We start from the raw sequence: 12,984 nt of genomic DNA on the forward strand, positions 1-12,984 counted from the left end.
TATATGATTGTGATTGCCATTTCGCCCCTTTCTTGCTCACAGAATTTCCTGTAATCTCTTTGGTTGGGTGGTAAGGAAGTATTACTTCCAATAGAAACAGAACCACCACACCCTTGTTTTGTAGAGATATTTTTGGGGAGCTTCTGTAAATCAAAACCACAGCCAACACAGCTCTCCAGGACCTTAACTGTCCTTCTGCAACATCATAGCACCTCACAATGATCTGTCTGCATTAATTTCCACTGTTTTCTGAATTATTTTCTCATTTATGGGACACTAACAAAGCATTGCTGATCAAACCCCTTAAGATGCAAACTTAGGTTTTTCTGAAGAACAACAGAAAAGTGGTTTCCCTGTCTCTCAGCTGTGTTTGAACGCTTTTTGTCATAGTAAAGCAGAGGATTTATCCACCTAAATTTGCCCCAGAAAATGTATCTGACAGTCACTATAGTGAAAAACCACATGCACACATGTATGCGACAGGCCTATCCCAAATGCTCTTCCATTTACAGGTTATGACATCCTATTATCATTTCTGTGATAAAATTCTTTGTCCTTGTCTTTTGTCACTGAAGTTGCACTGTTCAAGTTTTGTTGCTCTTACAGAAAATGAAGCTGTTATCTCTAGATCTCCTTCATCTCTCCTACACGGCACATTTCCAACAGAACATGATACAAAAAAACCCCCAACAAACTGCTCCTGTTGTTTTGCAGAATGTATAAAACTTTATGTTTTTCTAAATTACTGCATCAGGTCTGTAGTTCTGACAGTCTAAGAACAATTTGATCTGAAGCTTTGGCGATACAGGTAGATTTTAAAAGTATAAAGCAAGTAAATAGAAGTTACATAGAATCACCACAGAGCTTGGAATGAAATTGTAACCTTGAAGCATTACTCTTTCTTCAAGCCAGTTGAGGAAGACAAGAGTGAAACCTCAGAAATTTACTACACAAAAGTTTTATTAATTCTGAAACTTGATTTGTGTCCAAAAAATAACACAAATGGGTACCTCCCATGAGATGAAATGTCTTCTAGTAGAATAATTTACACTACCCTGTGTGATAGATGTTCTGTCTTATGTGTAACTGAATGCAATCTGTTGGGTAAGGAAAAGGAAGCAAATGAGTGTGACCCCTAGTGATCAGGTGCCGTGTTCCACTCTCTGTGGCTCAGTTTTGTATATTAAAATAAGCCAGAAGATAAAAAAGGCATGCTTTTGTAATAGACCATAGTATAGTGTAAAACTGTCAAGAACTGTTGAACAAATGGTGACATGGGTTTTCAGTTTAGCCTCTGTGTGTGCCAATTCAAATTGAATGGTTAGGTTAAAAGTCAGCTTGAGTTGTTTCTGATTTCTGTGGGCAACACTGAAAGTGAGGCAAATTACTCTGGATGCCATGGAAAAAATAATGTCTGTGTGAATTAAGACTAAATCATGAGATGTGTTCTTGAAGAAGCTGCTTTGATGTTTCTGTGCCAAGGTACAGTTGTGATCTTTGTCTGCCAAGGTTTCTGGATAAATGAAGACATGGCTAAATAAAAAGAGAGCTTGTTGAAAAAGGATTATAATGGTTATGAAGAAATAAATTTTAATCGTTTCCTTTATAGCATGACTTTATAGGGTAGTGTACAAATCTGAGTAGAATGCCAGATTAAAGGAGAATAATGTGAGATCCTTTGAGCTGAAGAAAATCCTTTTGATTTTTCTGAGGTTTTTGTTTCAATTTACTATGCAAGTAATATCAAAATAAAGAAAGCATTGAGAGGGATGTATGGATAGGCATAGTAAAAAGAGAATTAGTGCAAAAGGGATTCAGAGAGAGAGAATATATGGAAACAAGCTGCATGGAACAATGAAGAAATGTATCTGGAACAGCAGATACTAGATGCACACCATGTGTTTCATATACATGGATTCACAAGCTTCCATTTCATTCACCAAACTATGCAGTTTGAAGAAATACATTCTTAAAAAAGGAAAAGGGAGGGAAGGCTTTTTTGCTGCTTTCTTTACAGTAGAAACTTGGTTTAGAAGTAGATACCTTTTTAAAGAAGTGTTTTGAAAGAGAAAAAAATTAGGAAACAAAAATTGAATGTAAGAGGAAAATTTAGGAAAGAAGCATTCCAGGTGGCTGCTAAGGAAATAGGCAGTGGGATGCAGGGTGAAAAAAGATGTGGATAAGAGTGGAATTTTGCAGAGCCTTGAAGATAGGGATGAAGGTTTTTGACTGGATATGGAAAGAGAAATAAATTTCCAGAGAAGAGATATAAAGATATATATGCAGAAGTACATTGAGGATTCACTTGAATTCCAATGAGGTTCAATAATTTTATTGCCAACAGAAAAGAGATCAGCTTTTTTATCCATTTATTCCTATGTATTTAAGGTAATTTGGTGTCTGGCATTCAGTAAAGTTATGATGTTATCTTTGGTGTTTTTAATGCTCCACATACAGGTCTTTTGTATCCATGTGAAGAAATCTGGTGGAAGGCATATTTAACTACAGCCAGGTCTTTGGGGGGTTTTGTTAATTCTGCTGCTATTGTCCTGTAATTTTGACAACTTATAATGAGGAATAGATTTTTAATTCTCAGATGAGATTCATGTCTTACTGCCCAGATGATGTCTCCTTAAATGTTAGGATGTTCTTGACCACCAGACTTCTTTTTATTTTTTTTTTCCTTCATTACTCTTGTCATTCAATTTTTGCTGTTCACTGGAATATTTACTTAAATATTGTATTAAGATTATTTGATCTGCTGTACAATAATGTGCTCTGTCAGCCTCTACTTTTGCTGGAGAGGCACAACTGCATATTTAATGTTCATTTCCCACTGCCTGCTGAGTTCCAGCAGTGTCTGTGTGAAAACTCCTGGAAGATGATGGAGAAGGAAAAGGACAAGTGTCAGATGAGACCTCAAAGGGGCGATGAAAGAAGATATTTCAAAAGATCTGGAAGGTGAAGATGAGATGCCAGATATCTGGTAGAAATGTTTAGTTACCATCTGGTTTTGTAGATTCTGTGTTAGCAGTTTGGGGACTATTAGATCAAGAGGGGAAGAAATCTTTTTTAGGTGTCAGGGCCGCAATGGACACAGCCTTGGGAAATTATCGGAATCGTTAAAAAAAAAATCAGTGAGAGGGTGCAGTATGTTACATTCAGCACCAAATGAAAATAATTAATCTGGTTTATGCAAAGTATGAAACTGCAAATTTATGAATGCCTTGGCTTTAATTACATATTTGTATTTGATGATTGTGCTGCCCTCCTTTATGAAATGACTGCAGATAAGACCAGTTAAGTGAATTCACTTGCATCTCTGTTTTACTGCATCCATCCAAGGAAAAGCCTCTGCAATGAGGACAAGCACTTTTGCAGTCTGAGCATGTTTCCATCCCAGTTTTAATTTTCATCTGTCTCATTGGAAATGGGAGACAGTGTGAAAGTGAAGAGGGTCCCTTAGGGAGATGCTCCCCTTTGCCACGTTCATGTCACCAAGTGCTGCCACAGGTTAAGCACTATTTGTGGAGAGCTCAGACAGCCAGATCTCCCCTGGGTATCCACAAGAGACTGCAGCCTCCCAGGCCAGTGTCCAGGAGATTTTTATCATCAGAAAACGTGGTGTATAATGAGCTGGTCCTCAGTGAAATCAAACATTCACTTTTCAGAAGCAGGAGGGAGGTACAAAGGCTAACACTGTGTAACTCTGTTTGAGGTCAGAAATATCCAGTGGACCTCTCACAGTGCCTTCTATAGGCAATAGGCCCATCTACAAATGTCTTTGTTATTAACTCTTTTGAACCTTGAATACAGGTTCTTTTCCACTAAAATGTCATTTAAATTGATGAGATTCATATTTTGTTAACCTGTTGGAATAGTCCTTTAATTTTTAGATGCATTCATTTTAGATGCATGCATCTATTAATTAGTTTTACAGTAAATCTAGCAGTCATAAAAATTCACATTTCCCCGATTTATATGCCCAGAGTATAAAATCCTTGGAGTTTTCATGCCATAGGTCTTATGAGTCATAAAATAATTTTTTTTTTAAAAGTGGTCTATATCCTTTAATCTTCTTAGAGGCTATTTAACCAAACCCTAACACTTTTATTCCAGAGCTTTTGAAGAAGTGTCCTTACTAGCACTTGCAAATAAATGACAGCCAAGTCATAAAAGTGGATAGCTGAAAAGCCTTGTTGGTTTTTAAATACAGGTGCTTCAGTAATTCTGCATACACTAGTGTTACTGAAATGCATACTACCTTTTTGAAAATCTTTATTTACAAATGAAAACACTTAAAGACTGAGATTAATTGCCTTTGAAAAGAAGAAATGTTTAATAATAATGTTTAATAATGGAATAATTACCTCAGAATATATTTTCTCTTCTTACTTAAATAAGACAAACTATTTTTCAGAAAATATGAAGAAGTAATAGTTTTTATAATCAGAATTTCTATTCGCTAGATTTAACTAGATGTATTTAAATAGCATGCTTGTATCTTTGAAGTATTTGGATTGATAAATATCTCTATGTTGAGTCAGATGTGGCTAAAGCTCTCTCTGCTGCTCTCTAATTACAGAACACAAGTGGATTAATTGGGTTATACTTCTATATTTGCATGTGTATTTTGCATCTTGCATTAGGTAAAACAGGAATTTTATGTGTATTAAAAATGGTGATTTTTAAAAAGAAAACTGAACTGAAATGAAGAGAAAACTGAATGAAAGAATACAAAGAGCTGGGCCTAAGGGGTCAAGGCCTATTCAAGCAGTATGTTATATTGTATTTGACTTTGCTTTCAAGAAAGTGTTAGTGCTGTCTCCATGTTTTACAACTTCTGCCATTTTAATTGAAACTGGAAATTCTAGGAGTCAAGAGGACTCTGAATATTTGACAAATTTGACACTTTCCTAGCTGTTTCATAACTTTTTTTTTCTTCTGAGTTTTGCCAGTTTGTTTAGGCAGCACATGTATTACAGGACTGCTAGAATCAGATATTAACATTTCACAGAGAAGTCTTACAGTATGGTAATATAGGAGTCTCCAGGGCAGCTGTGATGAAAAATATAACTATGTTTTACATTTTTTAGCAGTCCTAAACTAGATCAGCAGTCTAGATCAAAATGAGCTGAAGGGACCAACATAACAAGGCTTTTAAATGTTGGCACTCATAAATGCATCATTTCTTCCTTAAGTGTTGGAAGTATTAAAATATTTTGACTAATTACATAATATAAGCATAGAACAGGTTGCAAAACAGCCTGAAACAGAAAAAAAAATATTTAATTGCTTCTGACTAAAAAGTTTTATATATATATATGTATGTATGTCAAACCAAACCCAAATGTCTTTGGATATTAAAAGCAGCATGTAATTCCCAGTGTTGTCCTCCTAGCACCTGAACTGTAAAATAAGCTTTTTCTGAGTAGCATTGTGTGATATAAATGCTGAAAGAAGCATCTGCTCAACAGCTGCAATTTTTTTTCACTGTGGAATGCTCCAGATTGTGTCATCCTTTCTCTCCCATTGATTGTCAACATCTGAATCTTCATGTCCTAGCATTTGTCAGAGGTGACTCTTAAAAGCCTTGGGCTATGTTGGAATCTGAGTGCATGACATAAACATTATATTTTTCAAATGGAGAAATGGCAAGCTTGAAACAATGTAGGATGATCCTGAATTTTATAGACTGTGGGAGAAAATGTTCATGTTGAATTTCATTGTAACAAATTACATTTATTGTAAAAAAGGCCGTGTATATATGGATTAATGCATGGAAATCCTGTGTTTTGGTACTCAATGTGTATCTAACCTACTATGATTGATAATCCCTTATGCTGGTCATAATACTTTGATTACATCTGTGTGACTCTAATCTGGTATATGTTGTGCAGCTGTCTGTGAAGAGTTTACTTTGAAGAATTAGAAATGTTTCAGTATAAGCTGCTACATTTTTCAGAGTTAATCTGTGTGTTACAAAAATAAGGCAACAAAAGTTCAGGCCTCCTGTTAGCTGCTGAAGTGGGAAGAGGGAAATTGTGCATTTCAGAGAAGGACAAAGGACTAGAACCGTGGGAAGGCATCTCCATAGTCACTTAAATTTGGGTGGTTTTACAGATTGGCAGTACCAAAGTAAGCTTTTCTCCAACACTGTCTCTTGGACTTTTTATATAAACAAATCTGTTGTCTGTATTTTAGTATTCTGAGCTGGAAGGCCTTGGGAATTTACTCTGCAGCTGACTGGCACTCTGCAGCCAGGATATGTATACAGGGATGCACACACAGCAGTTCTGTACATTTGTACTCAGCTGTGCAAATTCAAAATGTGCCCTGAGATAGGTGGTCATAGTAAAACAAAAATCTCCTGCAGGAGAGAGTGGTTGTGTTAAAGCACTTCTCATCCATAAAATGTGTAAAACTTTTAAATGGATTAGCAGCTTGAGATTCCTTTCCTCATAGAAATGTTCCCTTCTGTGGACAAATTACTATTTTATACTGAATATCTCGGTTTTCTTTATTACAGCTGGAGGAGACATTTGATTCAAGAAGCTCAGTTGTTTATTTTTATGTCATTACTACTTGGCCTTTTCATAGCTGCTTCAGGGAATAAGAGAATAGGCTGGGGTGACATCTTCACTATTTCTCTGTGTTCTGTTTCTCAGGCTTGCAGCCATCAATGGCATTGATGTCCTTAATGATTTTTTTTTCAGTTGTCCCAATGGCATTACTCAAAAAGAGTATTATGTACTTGAAATTTTCATTTGGCTGATGAATTAGAAATATCTCTCCATAATGCAGGCGTGGTAGCCAGAGCAATATTGCTATTGCCATTCACATATCTCAAGTAAGTTTTCCAGCTTCCATTTTGCTGGAAAGTATATAGCCTGTCATATTAAATGGGAAGATTAAATTATGCAGTCAGAAGGAAATCACTTAAGTTTTAGATAATTGCCAGTGTTACTTATTTGTCATTTTTAGTGACAAATGGAAGAATTGTAACACTGAGCCGACCAACTGTGTGAAATTACAGCACACACAGGCTGATATTTTTCTCCTGTATCATTTAGGTTCCTCTGCAACACTGGAGTTTCTGTATGAATTGCAATATCAATCAGATGAAATTAGATCTCAGCTTGACTCTTTGGTTGGTATGGAGCTGCTTCAAAAAGAATGGGATACAGAATCCAGAATTGTAACACTGATCTTTAACGTAGTGTTTGCACCTAGCAAACCAATGAGGTAAGATCCTGTTCTTTACTATCAAAAGATCCTGTCTGATCACTCTTACCTATATAATAATTTCCCTGCATTCTTTTCCTCGGTTTTTTTTCACCACTGAGGCCTATTGTTTTAGATTTTCTCACTTTCTGCTTCTCAGTATGATATCTTCAGTGTTAAAACTGACAGTGTTTCTTTTTGAGTGCCTGTGAGATGGTTCTGTTGAGTTACTTCCATAGTCTGTGTGTGCATTGTTTTACTTCTAAACACTGGAGTATTGAAAAACTTCCAATGAAAACTCATTGTTCTCAAAATTAATAAAGAACATGCAAACAGGGTGGTCTGTCAGTCTTTAAAAACTTTTCCTAGACAAGCATGTGTGCATTTTCTTTGACTGGATGGGATAGTTGAATTTGAAATTAGTTTCTAGTGCCCCAGTAACAATGATCCACAGGAAATTCTTCTCCTTTTTTATAGCTGTGATATGAGAAATGATGTATGTGCTTTGATTTACGTGACAACATCTCCCTTCTTTAAAAGGAAACCATGGAAGGGAGATCCTTTTGGAGAGAAGGAAGTTGCACCTTCCTTTAGATACAGTCAAATGTGTGTCAGGAGGAGGTTGGAAAGAAGCTTTAGTGACCTGCCGGCACAAAGTAAATCCAGAGTCCCAACATTACCAGGAGTGTTAGGGAGCAGTCACTGCTGAGTATCATGGATTGCATGAAAAAAGTTATCTTTAGGAGGCAGGAGGTTACTCTTTACTTGCAGTAGTCCAGGAGGTTAATGGAATAAACAAAGAGCAAACCTGTAGGAAGAATAATCCACCTCCCCCACCCCCCCCCCCCAAATGCAGTGGCATTGTGTCAGAGGGAGGTGAATTTAGAAAGCCTTTTCATTTCTACATTGTCCTGTTCATTTTATTATTTTTTAGTTGGTTTGGATTTTTTTATCTTTGTGTACTTGAGACTTATCAGGCTTTGTGCACAGGACTCAGTGACTGCAATTATTTTGTTATGTTATCTTCAGAATCTACAGCACCAACTCTCTTAGACACTCTGAGGGCATCAGAATCTGGCATTTTTCTTAAGTACACAGACCTTTGTCAGATCTATTTGATCCTAATATGAACTGCTAATATGTTCTGGACAAAATTCTCCTCTAACACCACAGTAAATACAGAATAATGAGTAAAATAAATTTAGTTGGTTTTTTTTCTTCACAGAGTAAGCAGAGGAAGAATAAAACCTCATGCCTGTGCCATTGCTTTCATATTATGTTCTTTCTTGTACTTTGCTATTTAATCTACATTCCAGTCAATTTTACCTGATATGTACTATGCCATGCAAAATTAAGAATGTGTTCCAATTTAAACCCATTTGTATTTTCATTTTACTGTAGTTTACTCCCACACATCGAAGATTATTTTGTACATTAATCAGTTTATGTTTTATAACGTTTGTCTATATATTGAGTGTTTTTTATCTGAAATTTTAAGGAATAAGGCAACTCTCGTAGTTCAGTGTACTGCAGGAGGCCTCTGGAAGTTTCCAATGCTGTTCATTGCCACAGAGCCAGAAGTGGATGATGTGATCAACATTGTAGCTGTTGGCCTGAATAAGGAATCCATAGTTGGCTTTAAGCTCACAAGCCAGACAAGGTAAAAACACTTACGTTCAAGAATTTATGCAGTTTTCTGAGGGTACAACTCCTACTCAGACACATTGGTTAGAATAAATTCGGGCAGCAGAAACATAACTGAGATGCAGCTATTTCATCATCATTTTCAAGAGCTGCATTGTTTAAGTAACAAATGTGATTTTGAAGCTTTGTTGTAGAAAACAGAAGCATTCTACATTTAGGCTTTGGCTTAAGAGAACATCTGTGGAATAGATCCAGATGTTTATATTCTGACTTTTTTTGCCCTAAAAGGCTTGGGAGTATGTTGTAAAGCTAGATTTTGGTTAGCAGGCTATAGCTTCCTAAGAGCTCAGAGCGGCTGCTTGGGCAATGCAACCCAGTCACACCCCACAGTCCATTTCGGATGGCCCCGTGATCTTGCTCTGGTCAGTTGTCAGCATTACAACCAGTGATGATAAAGGAAGCAGAGAAGGGTCTCCCCACGTGGGTTAAGAAGATTTTAATCTCACATCTTGTCCCAGCGATCTCTGGAAGTAGAGAGACCTCGTGGTCTGGGTGTGGGGTGGTTTTGTCAGGGGCCCAGGGGCGGTCCCTGGGTGGGGTTGGGGTACAGGAGCCAACAGGGAGAAACCGAGGGAGTGGCCATGGCTAGGGCAGGGAACAGGGCAATGGAAAGCAATGGATTAACAGATTGCCACAGGAGTATGTTAAAATTCAGTCTTAAGGAAGGTGGTTTGTGATATTAAAGGCTCACTAGTAAAGCTTTAGTGCTTTTGCTAATAGATTTTTTTCAAGGTACTTTATGCTTACACCAAGTTAAAAACATTTCCTTACATTTTCCTTTAAAAATTTTTAAATGTGCCATTCTTTCTAAAGTACTCCTGTTGTATTATGCAAGCATGCTATGAATTCATCTCTACTTCCACTAGTTAAAATAATTGTGTAATTCTTCTGTATTTTGTTACTCTCCTTTTGTAAAAGTCCTGCTGAAATCTCCATTTATATATATTTTTACACATTTCAATTATTTTCTCAGAGTTTTACAATGTTATAGCAAACTCAGTGTCATTTGTATACAGCAGTAAGTCAAGGAATAAATTGTGTAGTAATGATAGACAAGTTTTAAAATAGTAAACAGTGAATCTGAAAGAATCATTATGCTTAAAAAATATTTAGCTTATGGAAGTTTTAAAGTTTATTTTCTTTTAAATGAACTATTTTTACTATATATCTAGAAATGTGCAAGATACACAGATTGACACTTTCATTGTAGATACATCCTTTTGTTTCATCCCCATCAGGAAGTGTATTTGGTTCCAACTGATTTTTTTTTTTTTAAAGCTTATTTCCAAAAGCTGTGTCTCTAAGATGGACAGTTGTTCCAGGTTTTAGATGTCTGTCAGTGATGATAATTGTTGAGGACTCTGACAAAGGCTTCTATCACAGTGTTCAAGTTAACAGCTTCAATAGAATGGCTGTTTCAGAAACAAAAGTGAAGCAATTGCTCTGGCAATACTGTAATCTCCTGGTAGGTGTTTGATAGTAGTGAAGATACCTGATGTTCTCCAGAAAGGCATTATAAAACCTGAGTCATTATAGTTATATAAAGGAAGAGCCATGATGGAAGACAGATTCCCTTTTGCCCTTAAGCAAATTCCAATGTTATTTTATATAGCAAGTGTTCCCCCCCTACATTTCAAATGCAAAATGTAATGTTTGCATGTACCAAAAAAGCTCCATGTTATAAACAGTGCCAGGAACTCCACTCATTAGGGCGCCTTAGGAAGAGCACTGCCAGCAGGTCAGGGAGGGGATCCTGCCCCTCTGCTCAGCCCTGGTGAGGATCACCTGAAGTGTTGTGTCCAGTTCTGGGCTCCTCAGTACAGGAGAGACATGGAACTCCTGGAGCAGGTCCAGGGCAGAGTGACAAAGATGTTGAAGGGACTGGAGCATCTCTCTGAGGAAAGGCTGAGGGATCTGGGGCTGTTCAGCCTCAAGAAGAGATGGCTGAGAGGGGACCTCATCCCTGTCTGTCAGTGTCTGCAGGGAGGGGGCAGAGGATGGACCAGGCTCTGCTCCCTGGTGCCCAGCAATGGGGCAAGAGGAACAGGCAGGAACTGATGGCCAGGAGGTTCCACCTGGACATGAGGAAGAATTTCTTTCCTGTTTAATGACCAAACACTGGAACAGATTGTCCAGAGAGGGTGTGGAGTCTCCCTCAGTGGAGATATCCAAGAACCATCTGGACACGATCCTGTGCCATGTGCTCTGGGATGGCCCTGCTTGAGCAGGGAGGCTGGACCTGATGACCTGTGGTGATCCCTTCCAGCCCGACCCATTCTGTGGTTCTGTGAACTGCTCTGTAAGTTAAATATTGCTTTATCTTACATTGCTTTATCTTATATTTGTTTAGGAGATTTTGGTGGTGGAGGTTTTGTATAGAAACAGAACACTCAGCCAACCAACACCTTGAATAGTGGACCTGCAGATTAGAAGCATTTACATAAGAAAAACATATATTACAGGTGTAATTTAATGCTTGAATAACTCAACTTATTTAGATTAAAAATAAGACAATTAAATATTAAAACATGGTTTAAAAATTTTGAATAGAATATAAAGAATCATCCTATAGATCCTCCCTGAAAAAAAATTATCAACCCTTTGGAGTTTTCTTTAGTAAGCAATCAGTAGCACAATCCGTAGAGAATCAGTTCTGCTACTTTAAGAGAGGTGATTATTTTTTCTCCTTGCATGTAGATATTTTCTGTCTTCTTTACTTATGCTGGGCAGTAGCTCATGGCACTGCTGCTTTGAGAGTAACTGTGGGGGAAACAGGTGCATTTCTGAGTAACCTGCTAGGGAGAGACACTGCAGATGTGTCTTTTTCTCCTGCAGCTGCCAGGACAGAGGGGTTGCACATCATCACTGAGAATACCTGTGCATCTTTTTGAGCTAGCAGGGCACATAGTGATGCAACAAATAGTATTTGAGAATCACAGGCCCTAAAAAAGGCTCGAGATCTTATTAAGAACAGGTTAGGATTCTTGCATATATATTATATATATATATATATATGTACACCACATTGAATGAGGGTCTTCAGTGATTGACAATAAACCTGTGAGATCAATGGGTTTTGCTTTCCTTTTCTTTACAGAACTAGTGCAACTCAAAAGTGGCCTTCCTTTAATTCCACATGCCCTCCTCCCCCAAAATCTTCAGTGTATACAGAATAGCCCAGACTGAATTAATGATTTTGGTGTAGCTGCTTCAGGAAGGATCAGTTACAAATGGGAGGTCATTGCTACACTCTTCACAGTGATCTGCAATAATGAAAGCTCCAGCAGTTCATGATAATATGTAATGCACCCTTTTAATACATTTAAAGTTGACACACATATGACCCAATGAGAAATAGCCCAATGTCTGCTCCAGCAAATAATAAAAGATACTGAGAATGAGCTGAACAGTTTTATTTCATGAAGAAAACAAATGTATGTTTTAAAACTATATGCACGTACATCAGGTGGGATGTAGGAATAGACCACTATTTTACTTTCAGCTTTAAAAATTCCAAAGGGACATGTTGTTGCAGGGTTTCTTGTATTGGCATTAAGCTTGATTAGAGTCAAATCAGCAGATTTCACTTCCTAAATAAGAAAAATCTACACTTCTTAACATTCATGGATGACCTTTTTTGGGTTTTATCATAAATGTAGGTTTAATTCAACACCAGCTGAAATCGTTGGCAGCATTTCCACTGGGGTAATTTGTTTTAGTGCAGACCTCTAATGTTTGAGATAATGTCAGTGCTTGTTTTAATACCAAATGCATTATTGAATGCCAGTGGTTTACAGCATGACGGCAGCATTAACCAAACAGGATAGAAGATTATCCTTGGAAATAAAACTTACAGAATTTTATTTGATATCCATCTTAAATTATTGTTCTACTATTTTATGTTTAAATCTGTAATTGAAACATAAAAATTCTCAGAGTGATACTTTGCTTAAGAAAACTAGTCCTTTCTATATTTGGCTTACTGAAGATAATGTGTTTTTAATCAATTACGTTTGGGATCAGGACATTTGTATTAATACAGAAGTGGGTTTTGGA

General features: G+C 37.1%; 1 protein-coding gene across 1 annotated transcript in view; it reads left to right on the forward strand.

Annotated features, from left to right (window-relative positions):
• Window positions 1–12,984, forward strand: part of CFAP47 (cilia and flagella associated protein 47) — a 270,533-nt gene that overhangs the window by 239,682 nt on the left and 17,867 nt on the right. The window contains exons 61-62 of the mRNA XM_042035463.1: window positions 7,074–7,245; window positions 8,723–8,884. Of these exons, the coding sequence (XP_041891397.1) occupies window positions 7,074–7,245; window positions 8,723–8,884 (334 nt within the window). The remainder of the gene's footprint in view (window positions 1–7,073; window positions 7,246–8,722; window positions 8,885–12,984) is intronic.

This window comes from Corvus kubaryi, unplaced genomic scaffold (assembly GCF_017639235.1).
Source record: "Corvus kubaryi isolate FWS band 111438036 unplaced genomic scaffold, C.kubaryi_AGA036_p1.0 133, whole genome shotgun sequence".
NCBI classification, from domain to species: domain Eukaryota; kingdom Metazoa; phylum Chordata; class Aves; order Passeriformes; family Corvidae; genus Corvus; species Corvus kubaryi.